Here is a 24,059-nt window from a genome sequence, read left to right as displayed (position 1 = left end):
TCCTGAAGTTATTCACTTGAATAGAAGGTGGACTTCATGCACTTGTGGAGCTACACCCAGATGAAAGGAAGTTCAGGTGCATCTCGAGCCTTAAAGGTTGAAGACTGATCTAAAGGTCATCGTGAAAGAAGAGTCAAAAACAAGGATGCTGCAGAAGTATTGTAACTAGCTAGCTCTGACGTTCTTGTGAGTAGGTAAGTAACTGTTTTAGCTCCTGATTATTTTTAACTTAAAAAGATTGAAACTGGCTGAGAGTTTAATGTAAAATTCTTTCAAAGTATTTAGTGACTGAAGACTGCCATGGATTTAACTGCTGTTTGCTGATTTTAAAATTCAGTCACTTAATAAGTTTCTTGTCTTCTTTGGTTGGATGGGATGGCAGCAACATGATGATTAAGGCAAAGGGCTTCACAGTTTTTTTTTAAAGGTATGCATGGAAGTGCTGCAGCAAGCTGCAGCGAGGCGCAGGGTAGTGCTGATCCCCATATTAGGAGTAAAACAACAGGACACAATGAATGGCAGAAGACAGTAAGGGAACTAAACTCCAGCTGCACTGGCCAACAATGCACGTGGAGTGTGCAGAATACAATGCCGAAGAAGCTCACAGACCTTACCAGATGGGACAAAGTAGGGCACCAGATGGCTATGCTTCTCAACTAAGAGGTGATTTATATGTGTACCTAAATGCTGCCTCTCACAATCTCTCTTTTGCATGTGTTCAGAAAGCCTTTCATCTTCATCTCTCTAAATCTTCTTTTAGCATTCTCACAGCACAAGCCTGTTCACTTGCTAGAAGCTCCCAAGCTTCAATGCCTCCTCATCCATATGAAGCACATTTTCATCTTACCAGTACCCTACTGAAAGAGGCTTCTTCAGCATCACTTCTCGATGTTATACTCCTCATCCCTGTTTCATTCCTTACAGGGGAAAAAACGGCCACAACAGAAGGCTGTGACTCCATGAGGGACCTCACATATTTGCAGATCAGGCCTTCTCCATCCACAAGAGAAACTAAAGTGGAATAAAAACAAAAAGTGCTGGCAATAGTCAGCAGGTCTGGCAGCATCTGTGGCGAGAGAAGCAAAGTTAAAGTTTCAGGTCTGTGACCTTTCACCAGAACCTGAAATGTCAACATTGCTTCTCTCTCCACATATGCTGCCAGACCTGCTGAGTATTTCCAGCACTTTTTATTTCAGATTTCCAGCATCTGCAGTATTTTGCTTTTAATTAAACTAAAGTAGAATTATGATTATCTTGCAGCAATACAAGCTTTAAAGTCAAAAGATATTTTTCAAGAGGCTTTTTAGATTTATTATTGCTGCTATTAGACCCTTCAGTTAACACTCAGGTATTGGATGCTCTGGTGGTGCAGTTTTTTGCTGCAGATACGCTCCACCAGGTAGAGGTGGGGACAGGTTCTGCCCTCTACTTCCCCAATTTATTTTCCAAAGAAAAGTGCATCCGGGAGTCAACCCATTCATTCCACACATCTTATGCTTGATGCACTGACAGAGAAAATTAAACTGTTCACCTGCTCACTCTCATAAAAAAAATAATTCTTGCTGTGAATGCCTGACAAAAGTATAAGAAAGAAAATCAGTGTGCTCAGTCAGAACTATTTCACAAAGGAAAAGATCAGCTAAATCACACTAGTTTCATTCACCATACAGTTCCATGGTTTGAATCAGGTGCTCGTTCATAAAGGTAGACAGATAATAGGGAGCGAGCCCCCATCAATCAATTACACATTCTGAAAATAATGTGCTGAAGCACCACTGTCTGTGCTTGAAGGCGAAATGCAAGGAAACAAAACATTTTCTGCTTTGCACTAGTGACAATATCAAATATTCTCATCTCATGTGCCAACAGAAGATGCATTACAGAGATCTCCTACATTGCCACACTTTAACCTCAAACATATGAGACCAACAACGTACTACTATTTATATCCATACACAGACACCGACATCAGAAATGAATATTTTTTTTCCCAATTCTAAAGGTATGGTATCCCCAGAACGCCTATTTGACTGCAGAAATTGTTAAATACCTTATTTTTTGAACTTTCAAATCTATTTCCTGAAGGAGTATCTCAAGCTCCTTCAGATTTCTCTGGCGTTTTCGGACCTGCACCCTCTCAGGATAGCTCAGGCCTTTTGGACCAGTAGAATCAACAGCCGCTTCACTTTCCTCCCTTAAAATAAAATGATGAATAATATTAAATATAAATCAAAATACAGTTGAACAATTTTGTCAACAACTTACTCAGTTTGCAGCATTATATTACATCAGATACAGTCTCTCAAAATAAAACTACAAGTAAAGGTAGCTAAAAATACACAAGCCCCGATTTTAGATGGCGGTGAGCAGCCAGTGAGTCGAGCACCGGATTTGCCCAGCTCACCAACTTGAGGCCTGACCCATTTTAATTCCTGGATTTTAAAAAAGATGCAACTCCTGCTTGAACCCAGTGTCAATGACATCAGGCTAGTTGGCAGTGGTCGTGCATGGCTGGAATACAGCCAGGGTCCTGTGAAACTGGCGGTTGGGTAAGTGGTGGGCATGGATTGGGTAAAAGATTACAGTTGTGGGAGGGAAGCTGTAGGTTTGCTAGAGGGACCTAGAGCCCAGAGGAGCTCTCCTGCCCCAAAAGGAAACTTCTAATACAAAATTGACTTCAATTCTGGCCTGTTGAGCATCCCTGATTTTAATCGCTTCACCACTGACAGCTGTGTCTGCAGCTGTCGAGGGCCTAAGATCTGGAATTCCCTGCCTAAACCTCTCTTCCTCTCCACCTTCCTTTCCTCCCATAAGCCGCTCCTTATCGCCTACTCTTTGACCAAGATTGTGGTCATTTGTCCTAAACTCTCCTTATGGGGATTGGTGGCAAATTATGTTTGATAATGCTCCTGTGAAGCACCTCGGTACATTTTACTACGTTAAAGGTGCTCTAAATGTAAGTTGTTGTTCCGGCCCAATGTGGTACTTATTTTCATGAAAAAACAAAGACAGAAAACTGAAGGTTCACTAGCCTTAACAGCTAATTTTTATTCAATTCAGAACCAAAGCTGACTGTCAACATTGTTTCAGAAGTGACAGACCCTGTCTGACCAATTTCATTGACTTACTTGAGGAAATGGATATTGGAAAGCCCTATGATATAATATAACCAGACTTCCAGAAAGTCTTCAACCGAGTTCTACATAAAAGGCTATTACACAGGACTGGATTTTACAGACCCCTAATGTCAGGGGTCGTGGCGGGGGGGTCGGCAAATGCCTCTGCAGCGGCCCACCATGAGCCTCGATGCCGGGAAGACCCGGCCCGATATTGCCGGCAGCGTCAAGGCCTCATGGCAGCCCCCATCATCCCCGCCACTTGGCGACATCAGCCAAATCTGCATATTTTAAAAAATGCAAATAAATGAATTAATTACTTACCTGCTCCCGCTGTCCATCCCACTCCAATATTGGTACCGATGGCCGGCGCTCCCATGCCTTCAGATCTCCATCCAGAAATCCGAGGCGGAACACTGGTGGAGAGGGGGGGGGAGCAGGTAAGCTTCGCTGTGCGGGAGTGGGCTAGTGGCATCAGAGTAATTTAAGGGGATGGTGGGAAAGGGTAAATTTTAAAGTTTAGGAACTTTGGCAGGGGCGGGGAGGTCAGGTGCACCAGTTAAGTGTTTTGGAGAGGGGAAAGAGGGCAGGTACTTAATTCTATGTTTATTGGGGGGGGGGGGGGGGTGGGAGAGGGTCAGAATCAAGCTATGTAATCTTTTAAAAGCAATGTCCCTTTAAATTGTCAATTGCAACTTAGGGCTCGAAGCCCTTTAAAAATGCATTGGTGCCTGCGCAGTGGGACGAATCCCCCGCCCCCTTCACGTCATCGGGTGGGGTGGGGGGGAGAGAGACGTGGTCTGCCCTGGCCATTTAAATGAGCCGCCGCATTTAATACCACGGCGGTTCCGCAACGTGCCGTCCGCATGGGCGGACCGCCATTGTTCACATCTGCCGCGTGTAAAATCCAGCCCACAGTCTTGAGGCGGTGGATAAGGCTGAAAGAAAGTATGCAACGGTATTGGTTAAAAGAGTAATGTCAGACTGAGTGACATGCTCTCAGGAACAGTGCTGGAGCTTTATTGTTTCTGATTGACATAAATTACCTCAATTCAACTCAATGCAAATAGTCGTTTAATAGTACAGAACTTGAGTATTGCTGAAAATAGAGACATGTTGTTGAAGCTTTTTGGCTGGCACTCATCAGGACAATCTGGGGTTAGAGGCAGAAGCGGATGCTGGGAAAATAGGAGGGAGCCGCGTTGGGACGGCTCCCGACACATTCCTGCCTCTGGGGGATTTTCCCAGGGCCGGGCTGAGACCCGGGTCGGCTGCCCCCTCCATGGAGGTGGACAGCTAATTAGGGCAATTTCAGTCCCCATTTAGGGGCTACTCTGCAAAGGCACCAGTATTTTTCCACCATCAGAGATGCCCCCACCATGAGTGGAGGCCACCAGCTCATTGCAGGCAGCCTCCCGGCGGAGGACTCAGGGCGCTATCGATGCCTCCTTTAAATCCCCCCTTCCAGAGCCATGGTGATCAATGGCCCACAGCCACCGCCACAGGCCATCCTCTTGAGGGGTTACCCCTCCACTACGATGGCGTGGCAGCTGTGGTCACATTTACTTTTAACACACTTTGAAGTGTTCAGAGAGTGCCTCCATTGTGAGGTGGCGTCACGTTCTCCCACCTACATCAGCAGCACCTACCTCTCCCAGTGGGGCTACCAGTCTCCCACAGCCTCAGGCACTCCGATTGGCCCTCCCATCTGCGTGTTAATTGGCTACCTCCGGGAAGCTCACGCAGGCAGACAGAATTCGGACACCATTAAAGTCGGGACCCATATACGGTCCCAACGCTCACCGGAAAATTCAGCCCGTTGAAAGGGATCTGGGAGTGATAGGTAGGCTCTATACCAGTCATTGCAGAGCAGCAATTGATATAGAAAACAGAATAGTGAGCTAAATTGCCAAAATAAATAGAATTTAAATATGAGGATGCCATACTGAAGCTATAATAATACTCTGGTCAGATTACAGCTTGAAAACTACATTCAGTTCCAGTCATTAAAGCATGAGAGAACGAGCCAAGTCCTACAAGTGAGAGAGAAGAGAATTGAGTCTGATGCCTGGTGTGAAAGGACTGAGTTAAGAGAAAAGGTTATAAAAGCTAGGACTCTTCAACCTTGAAAAGAGGTATATAAGATGGCACCTTATAGAAGTTTATGAGTGGAATAGAAAAGGTTAATCATGAATACTATTTCAGCTTAAATATACATTTTGGGATTTTATGCTGGATAATCTCCTTGGTTTAATGTCACCAACACACTGGTAACAGGACCTCGTTACCTCTATGAATCAGGCTGAAATTTTACCTGTAGGTAAAAGTAGTGGGAACAAGTCGTCAAACAGACAAACCTTGCCATTTGACGCCATTACACTGGAATATATCACATGCTAACACTTTCAGAGATGGATGAATATACACTCGATCAGACCAAAGTAGAGACTACGGGCCGAAATTTCCAAGTCTCGTGATGGTAGGCTTGGAGGCCAGGGTGGGGGGTGGGGAGGGAACGGTGGCCAGGAAAATAGGGGGAGCCTCATTGGGATGGCTCCCCGAAATTTTCCCACTGCTAAGCAAGTTTTCCAGGAGTCAGCGGGATCCGGATCAGCTACCCACATCACAGAGGTGGGCCTGGATCAGCTACCCACATCACAGAGGTGGGCAGTCAATTAAGCTGATTACCGACCCAATTAAGTTCGATTCTGCAGGGGGAGGCAGGATTTTGCTGCCAGCAGAGTGGCCCTCCTGCCACATGCGGAGACCAGCATCTCCATAGAGATTCCGTGCCTCAAACAGGAGGCTGCTGGCAGGAAAGGCCACACTTGCAGCCCAAACAATCCACCTGGAGGGGTTTCCCCTCTACTTCGAGGGACCCAACAGTTTCGTCCCTCATAATTTTAACTTTAACTACACACCTCAGAGGGCACCTCGCTGCAGGCTTGCCAAGGCTCCAAAGCTGCCAGTCCAATGATTGAGACTGCAGCATCAAGAGCCTGCCTGCAACCCTTAATAGGACCGTGAGCGTGGAGGTGGCCAATTAGGCAACAGCCTCAGGGAAGATTGTGCCATTGGGTGCGCTGCTGGCAAATCCAGGCTCGGGACACCCAATTGGTGGGAAAAACCAACCCTATAAACCAATAGACAAGTTTATTTAACATTAAAAGGGTAAATAAGTAGTACTTGGTACAAACAGTATAACAGTTCTTAGAACCTTTCTAGTCTCAAAATATTAAAGCAACAATGATGCTTCTCCTGCATTAACTCTCACTATAAATTTCACCCTTAAAACACAATTGCTTCCTTCTTACATGGTGAAACACAATGATAGTGTCTCTGAAACAAAAACAAGAAATGCTAGAAATACTCAGCAGGTGTGGCAGCATCTGTGGAGAGAGAAACAGAGTTAATGTTTCAGGTCAGTGACCCTTCATCAGAAGTTCTGATGAAGAAGTTCAGGTTGGCAATTATACTGAATATTTATCCATATATGCACATCTGCCACTTACTGCAAAGCTCAAAGACATCTCAGCCTATCTTTTTGCAACTGATCAAGTGTCAAACTGACTAAATTGGATAGAACGACATCCAAATAGAAAAATGCCAAGAAATTATTGACAGGGAATAATGCATCTAAACTGACTCTTTGGCATTACAGACTGTAATGTACATTCTATCCAGCTTGTTAAACCCCTTATGAGTACCTATCCACTGTCTTGTGTATATGGTGGCCAGCAATAAAGAATTTTAAAAAAACATGTTATGGGCAAGAATGTTTAATTTTTGTCACATCTGCAGAGTATTGGGACATAGGTATCAATTGGCAAAAACCCATCATGCTACGATGAAAACTAGTACAAATATCATACCTGAATTCAATACACATGCTAGTACTAATGCAAAGTTGAATAAAATCATGAGAATTATACAAGTGCATAATTTTCTAATTTCCAATCAAGGTGTGTTAGAATATAGACCACCAGCAGATGTTAAGAGACTGTCAGCTGTCCCATTACGGATGTTAAATCCTCTGGTGTCTGTTGTGTCTCTGCCTGAATTCCTAGTTTGCACAGCTGGCAAGCAAAACAGTACTCGGTGCAGGAATTTGTAAGAACTACCCTAAAATGTACAATTATAACAAACCAATAAGGTGTCATTACTTCTAGTTAGAAAAGAATAATTTTTAAAGAGAAATAGTTCTGTTTACTAAGTCAAATGTAACAGAAATACAATAATCTTTGAAACATGTAATGTAATACACCACCTGAGTTTTTCCTTGTAGTTTACAATATCAAATCCTATAATTATATTACAAGTTGCAATATACCCCCGCCAACTTGACACCCACATACATGTATGTCAGAGTGTTAGCACACATAAACCCCTCCGGGGAAAAACAATGAAATGAATTTCAAAAGCAACCAAATGTACTAATCCTTCCCAGTTCCTTCTTTCGCCTGCCTGGCTTGAGCTCAGTTTTTTCTACTGGTGTGTTTGAAAACCACATTTGCATTTTGTCGAACAGAAATCCAAATACATAATTTAGTTATTCTAGAAATCCTGTGACTTGTTATTGCTCATTAAATGCTGTAGGAAGAGAGGGTTTCTGCACCTTTCATAGATTTGCTTCCCTATTATAGAAAAATTACACTTTTCTACCTTAGGTGTTGCAGGATAAAATGAACCAACCAATCAGTAGCATGAATACTGGAGAGCAGATTAGATTTCAAAGTAAAAGCATTCAGAAGGTTTGAAAAAATATTAAAAATAACATTTTTGGGACTCACCTATTAAAATGTTGGAAGTTCACACTCAAAATGAATCTGGCAATCTAATTTAATTCAATGCACATTAATTGTTTTAATTTAGGACCAGTTTCTCTGCAAGAAAACTGGTTGCATAATCCATAATCAGAACTGCTTGGATTGATATAGCAAATTTTTTTTAAATGCCTCAAAGGAAAGCCACAGAAGATACTGAAAATGTTGGTGTGAACAATTACCTCAATATAGAAACATAGAAACAGAAGTAGCCAATCAGCCCCTCTCAAACCTATTCCACCATTCAATTAGATCATAACAGATCTGTTTCTTAACTTCATTGAACTGCTTAACCTTTGATACCCTTACCAATATTCCACAGAGGTCACCAACTCACCGAGTAACTTCAGAGTCATCATCACCTGGAATCCCATCATCACTTTCCATCCCTAGCTCCTCATAATCACAAAGCTGTTCTTCCATTCCTTCAATAAAAACAGAAAGTTTCAACATTTATCAGGCAGCAGACTGAACATTTTTAGTGATTGTGTGCCAAAAATTGTTCTTTTAAGTGCACTTTGCTTTACACAGCACTTTATTCAGTACTTCTACCCAAGAGAAAGAGGATGTAGATATGGACCCAAGAGAAAGAGGATGTAGATATGGAACCTAGAGAGAGAGAGAGACTGTGAGATTCTTGAGCAAATAGTCATAGGGAGTGACAAGGTATTGGAGGTTTTGGAAGGCTTAAAAGTGGACAAATCTCCAGGTCCGGATGATTTGTGTCCCAGGATGCTGTGGGAGGTGAGGATGGAGATTGCAGGGGCTTTCTGGCCACGGGGGAGGTGTCAGAGGACTGGAGAACAACTAATGTGGTCCCACTATTTAAGAAAGGTTGTAGAGATAAGTCAGGGAACTACAGACCAGTGAGTCTCACGTCAGTGGTAGGGAAACTATTGGAGAAAATTCTGAAGGAGAGAATCTATCACCACTTGGAGAGGCAAAATTTGATTAGGAACAGTCAGCATGGCTTTGTCAGAGGGAGGTCATGCCTAACAAATTTGATTGAATTTTTTGAGCATGTAACCAGGTGTGTAGATGAGGGTAGTGCAGTTGATGTAGTTTACATGGATTTCAGCAAAGCCTTTGACAAGGTCCCACATGGGAGACTTATCAAGAAAGCAAATGCACATGGGATACAAGGTAACTTGATTCAAAATTGGCTTAGCTGTAGGAGACAGAGAGTGATGACAGACGGCTGTTTTAGTGACAGGAAGCCAGTGTCCAGCGGCGTACCACAGGGATCTGTGCTGGGTCCCCTATTGTATGTCATTTATATAAACAACATAGATGACTATGTGGGGGGTAGGATCAGCAAGTTCGCAGATGACACAAAGATTGGGTGAGAAGTTAACAGTGAGGTGGAGTGTCTTAGGTTACAGGAAGATATAGACGGAATGGTCAAATGGGCAGAAAAGTGGCAGATGGAATTTAACGCTGAAAAGTGTGAGGTGATACACTTTGGAAGGAGTAATGTGACACGGAAGTATTCAATGAATGGCCTGACACTGGGAAGTTCCGAGGAAAAAAGGGATTTTGGCGTGTTTGTCCATAGATCTCTGAAGGCAGAAGGGCAGGTTAATACGGTGGTGAAAAAGGCATATGGGACACTTGCCTTTATCAATTGAGGCATAGATTACAAAAGCAGGGAGGTCATGTTGGAGCTGTACAGAACTTTGGTAAGGCCACAGCTGGAGTACTGTGTGCAATTCTGGTCGCCACATTATAGGAAGGATGTAATTGCATTGGAGGGGGTGCAGAGGCAATTCACCAGGATGTTGCCTGGGGTGGAACATTTAAGCTACGAAGAGAGGTTGGATAGGCTTGGGTTGTTTTCACTGGAGCAGAGAAGACTGAGGGGTGACCTGATCGAGGTGTACAAGATTATGAGGGGCATGGACAGGGTGGATAGGGAGCAGCTGTTCCCCTTAGTTGAAGGGTCAGTTACGAGGGGTCACAAGTTTAAGGTGAGGGGCGGGAAGTTTAAGGGGGATTTGAGGAAGAACTTTTTTTACCCAGAGGGTGGTGACGGTCTGGAATGCCCTGCCTGGGAGGGTGGTAGAGGTGGGTTGCCTCACATCCTTTAAAAAGTACCTGGATGAGCACTTGGCATGTCATAACATTCAAGGCTATGGGCCAAGTGCTGGCAAATGGGATTAGGTAGACAGGTCAGGTGTTTTAATGCATCGGTGCAGACTCGATGGGCCGAAGGGAATCTTCTGCACTGTATTATTCTGTGATTCTGTCTTCTATTGAAACACTGCAGTATTTATATGACCACTGTATTACTGAGGCATTCACACATGTTGCATGCCATCAATCTTTCATTGTTTTTTAAAATACAAATATACACCACACCAGAGTCTGCCTAAGTAGAATGGACCAAGATGGTTCTGAAAGCTATTCAGAAAGCTTAGTCAATGGGCTGAATTTTACCAGCCCCTTGGTGTCGTGGATTGTGGTGGAGAGGCCCATAAAATGCTAACGGGAGCGGCCCGCCACAACCCATGATGCCGAGAAGGCCCAGCTGGATATTAGAGGCGGCGGCGAGGCCTCAGTACAGCCCCCCGCCACCGAGTGGCAAGGCCTTCATTAAAAAAGGGTTAATTAAAATGCAGATGAACTTACCTGCCACCGCCGGCCATCCCACGCTGATTTTACGGCAACTTGCGCGTCTTCAGAACTCCGTACGGAAGTCCGAGGCGAGACACTGGTCGGGAGGGGAGTCAAATTATCAGGGTGGGATGGTGGGGGGGAGGCGAAGCAGGAAAAACAATTATCGTTGGTCGTTGAGAAGGTGGAAAGGGGCTGAAGGGCTAATGTGGTGAGGCTGCAGGAGGGAAAATTCATGCTGGGACCAAAATACATTCCAAACACTTCCGACAATAAAAACAGCATTGTGGGGGTTGGGAAAGGGCCTCAATGTTTTAATTTTTATTTGAAATAAAAATTTTGTTAAAGCGCTTTAAACATTTAAATTTACCTGAAGGGCTTGGGGCCCTTTAAAAATGGCACCGGGGCCTATGCGGTGGCACCAGACACCATTGCCAGGGACGCGGCTGCTGCTCCCTCTACGTCATCGGGGGCAGCCGCTCCACCCCCTCCATTTAAATGAGACCCTGCACGGCGCAGGGGCTCTGCAGCGACACTTCCATGTCAGAAGGCTGCTGACTTCACAGCACACCAGCACAGAACTCGGCGCGCTGATAAAATTCAGCCCAATTACTTAAATACAATTATCCCTCAAGGCATTCATGGGATCTGGGCATTGCTGAACCAGAATTTATTGCGCAGTCCTAATTGCCCTTGAGAAAGTGGTGGTGAGCCATCTTCTTGAACCGCTGCAGTCCATATGATCCAGTTACAGCCACAGTGCTGTTAGGAAGGGGGTTCCAGGATTTTGACCCAACAACAGCGAAGGAGCAGCAATATATTTCCAGGTCAGGATGGTGTGTGACTTGGAGGAGAACATTCAGGTGGTGGTGTTCCCATGCATCTGCTGCCCTTGTCCTTCTAGGTGGCAGAGGCTAGAGATTTTGAACGTGCTGTCGAAGGAGCCATGGTAAGTTGCTGCATTGTGTATCTTGTAGATGGTACACACTGCTGCCATCCTGCGCTGGTGGTGGAGGGAGTGAATGTTTAAGATGGTGAATGGGGTGCCAATCAAGCAGGCTGCTTTCTCCTGGATGGTGTCAAGGTTCTTGAGCGTTGTGGGACCTATATTCATCCAGGCAAGTGGCGAGTATGAACTAATGAAAAGTGGCAAGTTCATTTTGAACAGCTATCGAAAGTACCATTTTCCATTCTTCTTTCATTTGCTTGGTAACTACATACAAATTGATCCATCAGTGCTTACTTTCGTTTATCTGTCCTGCAGAATTCCAAATGCACATTTCTCTGCTACAGTCACTTGCACATATGTTGCCACAGGGTCCCAATGTGCATTCAACATGTGCTAATCACTGATATCTTTTGTATCTATGATATATTACTTTGCAATCACCCTATAGTAGAAATAATTTAAATAAGTGCTTGATAAAGATTCATTACTAAAATCTTTCTTGCAAAAATGAAATATGCATATTTAAATTAGATTACACTAGCTATTTGCATATTTTGTATTTCTAAAATAATACAAATTCTGTAAAAAAAAAATGTTCAAATGAAAATCTGTATAATAATAAACCTATTTGAAAAGTTATGTATAGTTCCTCAGAAATTGAAATGCAAAATAAATATTTACGTTTGTAAATTAAATTTGGCATTTTTTTCATCTCACATTTGGAAATGTGTTCAGTGTCTTCTATAATAATGCTGCCTTGGCAATAGCAAAGAAACAATTTAAAAATGTACTCATGCAGTAACATACTGTTAATATTTGTGTAATAAAATAACATTTGGTAACAGAACAATTCGAGTGGTAAGGAAAGCAGGTTCGATTTACTGCAAAAACAGCAATTGCAGTTGAACTACAGCAATAGATCAAGACTGCTCAGCTGTCAGTTATGATTACTGTATTTAGTACTAGCTAATAGTGAGGTCTAAATTTTCTCAAAACCAATTCTTATCTCGGAAAGGACATGGGTAAGGAACTAGAGAGAGATGGCAATTAAGACCTGGGGTGGGAGGACTTGGGGAAGCTATGGTTTGGTGAGATATGGAAAGGTAAAGCAAGAGAGGCACCTAAACAGATGTTCATAAGCTCTTTGAACATTAGAGATGTCATTAACTATGGGGTACTATCCATCCTCGTACTTCTTAATGTCTCTGCAGCCTTCGACACAATTAACATTCATCATCCACCACATCTGCCTCTCTTCTATTGCCCAGCTCAGTGGGGCTGCCCTCATTTGGTTCCTTTCTTACTTATCCAATTATAGCCAGAGATTCTCCAACAATGGCTTCTCTTGGAACCATTATGCTTTATCTCTAGAGAATTCAGGAATCTATTTTTGACCTTTTCCTCCTCTTCATCTACATGTTTCCCTTGGAAACATCATCCAAAGACCCGGGTTGAGGTTCCAGATGACAATACCCAGATATTTGACCAAGCTTTTCTTCATCCCTCCCAATATCTCCAACTTTGGCTCAGCTGAGATGAAGACTGAAATTACTGAATATGAAGATTCACAACGCAAGGGCGAAGGGAAGAAAGGAGGAAAGATGTCCTGGGCAGGAACTAAGGATGGAGCTTGGGGGTCAGTAGACAAAAGGATTTTAAAAAAGAGATGAGAGAGATGGAACAGAGTGAAACAGTCGAAGTGAAAGTGGCAAGGTACAGGGAGAGACCAGTAGTTTAGTGATAAGGGAAATGGTACCACTGCAGGCAGATGGTGGAAAGTATAGATAGATGAAGAGGCTTCAGTAACAAACAAAGTGACGCCAACTGGTAGCCAAGTTTCTGTCCAAGTCACGGTGTCAAAACAATCATCCGCTTTTTTTATTCTTTCATGGGATGGAAGCATTGCTGGCAAGGCCAGGATTTGATGTCCATCCCTAGTTGCTCATCCTTTCAAGGAATTCACAGACTGAGTGCATGAAGTTTAATTTTAGGTGCCTCAATAGTGTGTCCTTTTCAATGACAACATCATCCATTTTCAGACTGTAACTTTAACAGTAAAGCCAGCATTCTCTGCAACTGTGTCATCTGAGTTGCATCTTTACAATTCTTTCTTGAACATAGGACCAAAATAGTATCCAGGAAATGATTTAGAATTTTAAACTGCATAGTGGAATGATAAAGTATAACCCAAAATATCAAGAAAAGGAATAAAACATGAGCTCCAGTTACACAAATGCAGATATGGAAAAACAATATGATATTGATTGACATTCCAAACATCCCACATACAACTTAAGCTTATTTCATTTTTTAGATGAATGTCACTTTCTGTGAACAAAACTATCAAGATTAACCAGAGCCTCTGTTGGTTGCAATATTTATCAGGTATTAAAAGGAAAGCTGTTGATTCTGAAGACCTCCTCCTGAAGTCCCAAGCATCACAGATGTCAGACTTCAGCCAATTCAATTCACTCCACGTGATATCAAGAAACAACTGAAGGCACTGGATACTGCAAAGGCTATGGGCCCTGACAATATTCCGGCAATAGTACTGAAGACCTGTGCTCCAGAACTTGCCACGCCCCTAGCTAAGCTGTTCCAGTACAGCTACAACACTGGCATCTACCCGGCATTATGAAAAATTGCTCAAGTATGTCCTGTACACAAAAAGCAGGACAAGTTCAACCCGGCCAATTACTGCCCCATCAGTGTACTCTCAATCATCAGTAAAGTGATGGAAGGTGTCATCAACAGTGCCATCAAGCAGCACTTACTTAGCAATAATATGCTCAGTGACGCTCAGTTTGGGTTCCATCAGGGCCACTCAGCTCCTGACCTCATTACAGCCTTGGTTCAAACATGGACAAAAGAGCTGAACTCAAGAGGTGAGGTGAGAGTGACTGCCCTGGACATCAAGGCAGCATTTGACAAAGTATGGCATCAAGGAGCCCTAGATAAACTGAAGTCAATGGGAATCAGGGGGAAAACTCTCCGCTGGTTGGAGTCATACCAAATGCAAAGGAAGATGGTTGTGGTTGTTGGGGGTCAATCATCTGAGCTCCAGGATATCACTGCAGGAGTTCCTCAGGGTAGTGTCCTTGGCCCAACCATCTTCAGCTGCTTCATCAATGGCCTTCCTTCAATCATAAGGTCAGAAGTGGGGATGTTCGCTGATGATTGCACAATGTTCAGCACCATTTGCAACTCCTCAGATACTGAAGCAGTCCGTGTAGAAATGCAGCAAGACCTGGACAATATCCAGGCTTCGGCTGATTTGCAAGTAACATTCGCGCCTACAATGACCATCTTCAACGAGAGAATCTAACCATCTCCCCTTGACATTCAATGGCATTACCATCACTGAATCTCCCACTATCAACATCCTCGGGGCTACCATTGATCAGAAACTGAACCAGAGTAGCCATATAAATACCATGGCTACAAGAGCAGGTGAGAGGCTAGGAATCCTGCGGGAAGTAACTCACCTCCTGACTCCCCAAAGCCTGTCCACCATCTACAGGGCACAAGTCAGGAGTGTGATGGAATACTCTCCACTTGCCTGGATGGGTGCAGCTCCAACAACACTCAAGAAGCTCGACACCATCCAGGACAAAGCAGCCCACTTGATTGGAACCCCATCTACAAACATTCACTCCCTCAACCACTGTTGCACAGTGGCAGCAGTGCGTACCATCTACAAGATGCACTGCAGCAACACACCAAGGCTTCTTAGACAGCACCTTCCAGACCCGCAACCTCTACCAACTAGAAGGACAAGGGCAGCAAATGCATGGGAACACCACCACCTGCAAGTTCCCCTCCAAGTCACACACCATCCTGACTTGGAACTATATCGCCGTTCCTTCACTGTCGCTGGGTCAAAATCCTGGAACTCTCTTCCTAACAGCACTGTGGGTATACCTACCTCGCATGGACTGCAGCGGTTCAAGAAAGCAGCTCACCACCACCTTCTCAAGGGCAATTAGGGATGGGCAATAAATGCTGGCCTAGCCAGCGACGCCCACATCCCATGAATGAATTAAAAAAAAGACCTTATGGAACTCGAGCATATGGGACAATATTTTAGACAATGCTGTTTCCACTATCATCCACACTGATACAAATGTATTGTTAGCTAAGTTGGAATAATAATACAAAAGCAAAATACTGTAAATGCTCGAAATCTGAAATAAAAACAGAGAATGCTGGAAATACGCAGCAGGCCAGGCAGCATCTGTGGAGACAGATGCAGAGTTAACGTTTCAGGTCGATGACCTTTCGTTAGAACTCCTGACAATGCACTGAAAAGTAAATGCTACTTCTCTCTGTTCTGATCCTGCCTGGCCTGCTGAGTATTTCCAACATTCTGTTTTTACTTAAGTTGGAATAAGTTGGCTGCTACTAATCATTGCATTACAGTATGAAAAAGGGATTTCCTATTAGATCTCGAGAAATAAATTCAATTTTAGTTCATATCACAAATTCAACAGAGAGGCTCCAGCCAACGTTCACCATAACAACTGCCACTAGGACCCAAAACGCCTCCAGAAACCGCACAGCCATATTTATAACGACAAACACGCTGAAGTACATTTGAAGAATGTAACACATATGAGGGTTCAGACAATGTCAGTGACTCTTCAAAATATGCTGTGCATGATGCTGTTAGTAATGAGGGTATACGTAGTTTTCAATTTTTTCTCGTTATCTTAAACCACTTTTTTTCCTATTGCTGTCAGGTTACTCCCCTTCCCTCCTGAAGACATTGATTCCTTACAGGGCCATAGTTTTACAACCACCTGCAAAGGAAAATGCAGATGAAGCGTAGAGAAGACATTTGAGAGAAGTACATGGTCTCGCATACTCATGTGCAGACTTAAAGCAGTCGGAAAGCTGGGTCTTCTGTTGCATTGTGCAAACTGGTTCTGAGAAGCATTGATGAATCATACTAATGCAAAAACCCTCAAAGATGCCTTGAGGGACACAGACCCTGAAAGGGGCAAAGCTCAAGAACCATCATTATGGATGTGTCAGAGAAAAATTAGAAGCTGTGAGGAAATGGAACTTAAATCCAAGCCATTCAGACATTAGCTTTTTTGAAGTGCACACCTATGGCCTATGAAACAACATTGTTGATGGCCAACAAAATAAATTCAAAACTATTTCAACACTTTGGTTGATTTATGGCAATTACTAGAATCATAGAGCCATAGAATGTTTACAGAACAGTAGGAGGCCATTCAGCCTATTGTGTCCGTGCCGGCTCTCTGCAAGAACAACTCACCTAGTCCCACTCCCCCGCCTTTGCCCCGTAGTCCAGCAAATTTGTTCTCTTCAGATAATTATCCAATTCTCCTTTGAAGGCTTCGATTGAATCTGCCTCCACCACACTCTCAGGCAGTGCATTCCAGATCCTAACCACTTGCTGCGTAAAAAACTTTTTCCTCACGTCGCTGTTGGTTCTTTTGCCAATCACCTTGAATCAGTGTCCTCTGGTTCTGGATCCTTTTGCCAACAGGAACAGTTTCTCTTTATCTACTCTGTACAGACCACTCCTGATTTTGAACACCTCTATTAAATCTCCTCTTGATCTTCTCTTCTCCAAGGAGACAGCCCCAGCTTCTCCAATCTATCGACAGAACTGAAGTTCCTCGTCCCTGGAACTATTCCCAAAAATCTTTTCTGCACCCTCTCCAGTGCCTTCATATCCTTCCCAATGTGTGATGCCCAGAAGACTCCAGTTGAGGCCGAACCAGTGTTTTATAAAGTCTTATCATAACTTCCTTGCTTTTGTACTCTATGCCCCTACTAAGAAAGCCCAGGATCCCATATGCTTTATTCACTGCTTTCTCAACCTGTCCTGCAACCTTCAATGATTTGTGTACATATTCCCCGAAGTCCCTCTGCTCCTGCACCCCCTTTAGAATTGTACCTTTTATTTTATATTGCCTCTCCTCATTCTTCCTACCAAAATGAATCACTTCACACTTCTCTGCATTAAATTTCATGTGCCACTTGTCCACCCATTCCACCAACCTGTCTACGCCTTCTTGAAGTTTATCACTATCCTCCTCAAAGTTCACAATGCTTCCAAGTTTTGTGTCATCTGCAAATGTTGAAATTGTGCCCTGTACACCCAAATCTACGTCATTAGTATATATCAGGAAAAATAGATTTTTTTGTTAATTTAGGGTTTTAATTCCTTCTTTCTTTCTTGGTTCACAAACCACTGACCACCTCCAGGCGCGTATCCATTGTCTCTCGAGATAAGGAGGCGCAAAATAAAAAGAAAAAAAAAAGTATATATCAGGAAAAATAGATTTTTTTTGTTAATTTACAGTTTTAATTCCTTCTTTCTTTCTTGGTTACCAAAGCTACTAAGTATCATCACCACATTCCATGACAATATAAAAGGCACAATTCAGCATAGCGGTGCCTCATCAGACCCCTTTCCTACCCTGAGTGGCGTGAAACAGGGCTGTGTTCTCGCACCTACACTGTTTGGGATTTTCTTCTCCCTGCTGCTCTCACACGCGTTCAAGTCTTCAGAAGAAGGAATTTTCCTCCACACAAGATCAGGTGGCAGGTTGTTCAACCTTGCCCGCCTAAGAGCGAAGACCAAAGTACGGACGGTCCTCATCAGGGACCTCCTCTTTGCTGACGATGCTGCATTAACATCTCACACTGAAGAGTGTCTGCAGAGTCTCATCGACAGGTTTGCGGCTGCCTGCAACGAATTTGGCCTAACCATCAGCCTCAAGAAAACGAACATCATGGGACAGGACGTCAGAAATGCTCCATCCATCAATATCGGCGACCACGCTCTGGAAGTGGTTCAAGAGTTCACCTACCTAGGCTCAACTATCACCAGTAACCTGTCTCTCGATGCAGAAATCAACAAGCGCACGGGAAAGGCTTCCACTGCTATGTCAGGACTGGCCAAGAGAGTGTGAGAAAATGGCGCACTGACACGGAACATAAAAGTCCGAGTGTTTGAAGCCTGTGTCCTCAGTACCTTGCTCTATGGCAGGGAGGCCTGGACAATGTATGTCAGCCAAGAGCAACATCTCAATTCATTCCATCTTCGCTGCCTCTGGAGAATACTTGGCATCAGGTGGCAGGACCACATCTCCAACGCAGAAGTCCTCGAGGCGGCCAACATCCCCAGCTTATATACACTACTGAGTCAGCGGCGCTTGAGATGGCTTGGCCATGTGAGCCGCATGGAAGATGGCAGGATCCCCAAGGACACATTATACAGCGAGCTCGCCACTGGTATCAGACCTACCGGCCGTCCATGTCTCCGCTTTAAAGGCATCTGCAAACGCGACTTGAAGTCCTGTAACATTGATCACAAGTCGTGGGAGTCAGTTGCCAGTGATCGCCAGAGCTGGCGGGCAGCCATAAAGGCGGGGCTAAAGTGTGGCGAGTCGAAGAGACTTAGCAGTTGGCAGGAAAAAAGACAGAAGCGCAAGGGGAGAGCCAACTGTGTAACAGCCCCGACAACCAATTTTTTTTGCAGCACCTGTGGAAGAGTCTGTCACTCTAGTATTGGCCTTTATAGCCACTCCAGGCGCTGCTCCACAAATCACTGACCACCTCCAGGCGCTTACTCATTGTCTCCCAAGACAAGTAGGCCAAAGAAGAAGAAGAAGAACTCATTTCTCACTAGTGCCTTTTGCTACCTGCCTAGCAATTGTGCCCTCTTTTGATTGTCAATTGGACACTTGAGCTGGTGAAACTGGTGTATGGTAAATTCCAAATAGATGTCAGGAAGTATGTCTTCACACAAAAAGTAAACAATACTTGGACTAGTCTTCCAGGAAGGGCAGTGGAGGCAAAGACTTTGGAGTCATTCAAGAAGCAGCTGCTTACTCTGATGGGGTGGAGGTGTAGGTTTCTGTGGGAGGATGGGCAGAATAACCCCCTCACATGTTACAATTTTTTAAAGCAATGACACTATATATCACTAATAAGCTATTTTTGGAAAAAAATATTTGAAGTAACAATGCTATCTTTACTTTTTTCCACTTCTTGTTCTGGATCCAGTTTTGCTTCTTCCTCGCCTTCATTTTCATACAGATAATCATCCTCTTCCTCCATACTGTCCCAGCTGAACAGGCTGCAACATAGATAGAAATCAGAAGTTTCATGCATTTTATGCAAGTGTTCCACAGCTAATAATAATAAAGACTTGCCCTTTTCAAAAATACATGTGCCCAAAAAAAGCAAATTTCCATTTGCTCATACATAAATTGCTCACCGTCGCAAAACTGTACTGTATTCAAGCAATTATTTGCAAAGTAAATATAATTGCTTTAGAAACTATCCATAATTAAGTGCAATAATTTAACAGTATTTATACATTACGTGTGGAGTGTTATTAAATACATCACATTAGATGTAAAGTACCATGCATACAATTCATTTTTCACAAAATACATTTTCTTTATTGTATGAGATAATTTTATGCAATTGTACTGTCAGTTAATTAATTACCCCTACACGGAATAAATTACAGTTTTCAAATTGAAAAGATTTTTTTTAAAGCGATTAGATTTTTAAGGGAGTATTTTTTCTAATAGTAGAGAATATATAATATATCGACAGCAGCTGTTAATGCAATTTGCCGACTGCGTGATGATAACATCATGCTACATTAATGCCTCCATGAATTGCCTTGGGGCGCTTGTGGAAGACCTCAAGCACAGCAACATGGGAACGGGGTAGGGTGCTTATTTTCCTCAAGCCTGCTCTGCCATTCAATGAGATCATGGCTGATCTTCAACCTAACTCCATACACCCACCTATGCTCCGTATTCTTTAATAGCTTGGTTAACAAAAATCTGTTGATCTCAGTTTTAAATTTAACAATTGATCTAGCATAAATTGGTAGTTGTGGAAGAGTTCCAAATTTCTACCACCCTTTGTGTGTAGAAGTGTTTCCTAACTACACTCCTGAAAGGTCTGGTTCTAATTTTTAGACTATGCCCCCTAGTCCGAGACTCCCAAAAAAAGCAGAAATAGTTTCTCTCTATTTACCCCACCTGTTCCCCTTAATATTCTGAAAACTTCAATCAAATCACCCCTTAATCGTCTAAATTCCAGGGAATTGGGAGATAATTTATACAACAATTTATTCAACAGTGTCTCTCAGAAACAAAAGAAGAATATTGGCCTTGAATAACCAACTCTAAGCTCAAACTTGGCAAAAAAATGTATATCTTAGGACAGTGGATGCAAAATCAGAGTTTTGGAAGGGAAATTACAGAATTCCACATAATTCTTTTGTTTTTACTTGGGAACGGATTTGGATACTTTCAGCGAACCCGTGACAACAGAATAAAAAACCATTGAAATCTGCAGACTGCACACAGATAACTATGTTAAGGTTTTCAGATATTTTAAAAGCAATATTATCAAAGATGAATCGTTACAGTACAGAAGGGGGCAATTCGGCCTGCCATGTTCTTGCAGGCTCTCTGCAAGAGCAAATTAGCTAGCCCCACACTCTCTCCTTTCCCCATAGCCCTGAATATTTTTCCCGTTCAGGTGCTTATCCAACTCCCTTTTGAAAGCCAGGGAAAAGCAGCGGGAGAAGGGTCTGAGGTTGGGAGTGGGGGTGTTAAGGGAGGGAGTTGCTTGGTGGGGGGAAGAGAGGCTGAGAGAGTTGGGAGTTGCTGGGGAGGGGTTTAAAGGAGGGGGAGTTGCTCAGGGTGGCAGGGAGGGACTGAGGTTGTGGGTTAAGAGAATCACAGAATTGTTACAATGCCCATTGTGCCTGCCTGCACTAGCTCTACGAATGAAGAATTCACCGAATACCATTCCCCCGCCTTCTCCCCTAACCCCTGCACACATTCTAATAAGGCGGGGGGGGGGTGGTGTTGTGCAAGGCAGGGAAGGATGTTAAGGGGAAATTGCTTGGAGGGGGAGGTTGGTGGGTTGACATTGGTTAGTGCCAGGGTTAAGGGGGAGTTGCTCAGCGTGGGGGGAGGCAATGAGATTGGGGGTCAGGGTTAAGGGGGTGCTGAGGGCGTGAGGGAGTTCTGGGGGAGGGGAGTTGCTCGGGCATGGGAGGGTGTTGGGGGGGGGTGAAGGGGAGTTGCTCGGACATGGGAGGGTGTTGGGGGAGGGGAGTTGCTTGGGCATGGGTGGGTGTTGGGGGAGGGGAGTTGTTCAGGCATGGGAGGGTGTTGGGGGTGGGGAGTTGTTCAGGCATGGGAGGGTGTTGGGGGAGGGGAGTTGCTCAGGCATGGGAGGGTGTTGGGGGAGGGGAGTTGCTCAGGCATGGGAGGGTGTTGGGGGAGGAGAGTTGCTCAGGCATGGGAGGGTGTTGGGGGAGGAGAGTTGCTCAGGCATGGGAGGGTGTTGGGGGAGGGGAGTTGCTCAGGCATGGGAGGGTGTTGGGGGGGGGGAAGGGGAGTTACTCGGGCATGGGAGGGTGTTGGGGGGGGGGGAAGGGGAGTTACTCGGGCATGGGAGGGTGTTGGGGGGGTGGAAGGGGAGTTGCTCGGGCATGTGAGGGTGTTTGGGGGGGGAGGGGAGTTGCTCGGGCATGGGAGGGTGTTGGAGGAGGGGAGTTGCTCGGGCATGGGAGAATGTTGGGGGGGGGAAGGGGAGTTACTCGGGCATGGGAGGGTGTTGGGGGGGGGGGAGGGGAGTTGCTGGGCATGGGAGGGTGTTTGGGGGGGGGGGAAAGAGTTGCTGGGGCATGGGAGGGTGTTGGGGGGGGTTGGGGGGGGGGGGGGGGGGGGGGGGGGAGAAGAGTTACTGGGGCATGGGAGGGTGTTGCCGGGGGGGGGAATTACTGGGGCATGGGAGGGTGTTGGGGGGGGGGGGGGGGGTGAAAGAGTTACTGGGGCATGGGAGGGTGTTGTGGGGGGGGGGGGGGGAAAGAGTTGCTGGGGCATGGGAGGGTGTTGGGGGGGGGAGGGGAAGAGTTACTGGGGCATGGGAGGGTGTTGGGGGGGAGAGGAGTTGCTGGGGCATGGGAGGGTGTTGGGGGGGGAAGGGGAGTTGCTGGGGCATGGGAGGGTGTTGGGGGGGGGGGGAGTTACTGGGGCATGGGAGGGTGTTGGGGGGGAGGGGAGTTGCTGGGGCATGGGAGGGTGTTGGGGGGGAAGGGAAGTTGCTGGGGCATGGGAGGGTGTTGGGGGGGGGAGGGGAGTTACTGGGGCATGGGAGGGTGTTGGGGGGGGGGGGGAAGGGAAGTTGCTGGGGCATGGGAGGGTGTTGGGGGGGGAGGGGAGTTGCTGGGGCATGGGAGGGTGTTGGGGGGGGGAGGGGAGTTACTGGGGCATGGGAGGGTGTTGGGGGGGAAGGGAAGTTGCTGGGGCATGGGAGGGTGTTGGGGGGGGGGAGGGGAGTTACTGGGGCATGGGAGGGTGTTGGGGGGGGGAGGGGAGTTACTGGGGCATGGGAGGGTGTTGGGGGGGGGAGGGGAGTTGCTGGGGCATGGGAGGGTGTTGGGGGGGGGGGAAGGGAAGTTGCTGGGGCATGGGAGGGTGTTGGGGGGGGGGGAGGGGAGTTACTGGGGCATGGGAGGGTGTTGGGGGGGGGGAGGGGAGTTACTGGGGCATGGGAGGGTGTTGGGGGGGGGGGAGGGGAGTTACTGGGGCATGGGAGGGTGTTGGGGGGGGGGGGAGGGGAGTTACTGGGGCATGGGAGGGTGTTGGGGGGGGGGGGAGGGGAGTTACTGGGGCATGGGAGGGTGTTGGGGGGGGGGAGGGGAGTTGCTGGGGCATGGGAGGGTGTTGGGGGGGGGAAGGGAAGTTGCTGGGGCATGGGAGGGTGGAGTTGCTGGGGGTGTTAAAGAGGTGAAGGTGGGGGGTTTAGGTGGATTGCGGGGTGATTTAAGGGGGTCTTTTTGGTAAAGCCGACCCCGAGCGGGGATACACAACCGCCCAGCTCCGCCCTCCCATATCGCGCCGGTAAAAACCCTACACAAGTCCCCAGCGTACCTCATACGAACTCCCGCATCCACCCGAGGCCAAGGCTTCAGGCCTAACAGCCTGCAGTCTCCATGGCGACGACCCGGGGGGAACCATCCAGCCTGGGGGAGGTGAGAGGTTTATAATCAGGAAAATCACAGCAAAATGTGATTAATATGAACAGGGTCATTGCTCTGATGCTCCAGTAATGCAGTGGCAGGTTGATGGGGAAGAAGTTTAAAAATATTGTCAGCTTAGTCTCTCTGAATTGAAAGCGGGACTTGGAGCATTCGGTTGCTAGGGAAGCTGCCGCTGGGTGAGGAGAGTCAGAGCGGCCGTGTTGACAGAACTTGATTAATTTATTTTATTTGGGGATGGGTCTCACGAGCTGACGAGCCGCTGCAGGTACTCATTGCTGTTAATATAGCGCCTTTCACATCCTCAGCGGCACCAAGTCTGGGCCCAATGATTATCCCCAAAAACTTCCATATAAACAGCACCGAACCCCCAAATAACTCATCAACAACCTCTAGGCTCATATTTCCTACGTTAAAATAATGACTATGCTTCAAAAGTACTTCATGGGCTGTGAATAATTTTCAGATGTCCGGCGGTCGTGAAAAGTGCT

The 24,059-nt window shown here is 45.6% G+C and overlaps 1 protein-coding gene across 6 annotated transcripts in view; it reads right to left on the bottom strand.

Moving 5' to 3' along the window:
- Positions 1-23,540, bottom strand: part of cfap74 (cilia and flagella associated protein 74) — a 248,984-nt gene extending 225,444 nt beyond the window's left edge. For all 6 annotated transcript variants that reach the window (XR_010969608.1, XR_010969607.1, XR_010969606.1 and 3 more), the window contains exons 1-4: positions 23,462-23,540; positions 19,523-19,623; positions 8,277-8,364; positions 2,051-2,194 (exon numbers count right to left, since the gene is read on the bottom strand). Coding sequence is in view for 1 of the 6 variants with exons in the window: in XM_068016858.1 (XP_067872959.1) it covers positions 2,051-2,194; positions 8,277-8,364; positions 19,523-19,623; positions 23,462-23,466 (338 nt within the window). In the remaining 5 variants the exon portion in view is untranslated. The remainder of the gene's footprint in view (positions 1-2,050; positions 2,195-8,276; positions 8,365-19,522; positions 19,624-23,461) is intronic.
- Between the last annotated feature and the right edge of the window lie 519 nt (positions 23,541-24,059).

This window comes from Heterodontus francisci, chromosome 37 (genome assembly GCF_036365525.1).
Source record: "Heterodontus francisci isolate sHetFra1 chromosome 37, sHetFra1.hap1, whole genome shotgun sequence".
In the NCBI taxonomy this organism is placed as follows: Eukaryota; Metazoa; Chordata; class Chondrichthyes; order Heterodontiformes; family Heterodontidae; genus Heterodontus; species Heterodontus francisci.
The sequence above is the reverse complement of the archived record's forward strand: the minus strand, read 5'-3'. Positions and strand labels throughout refer to the sequence as shown.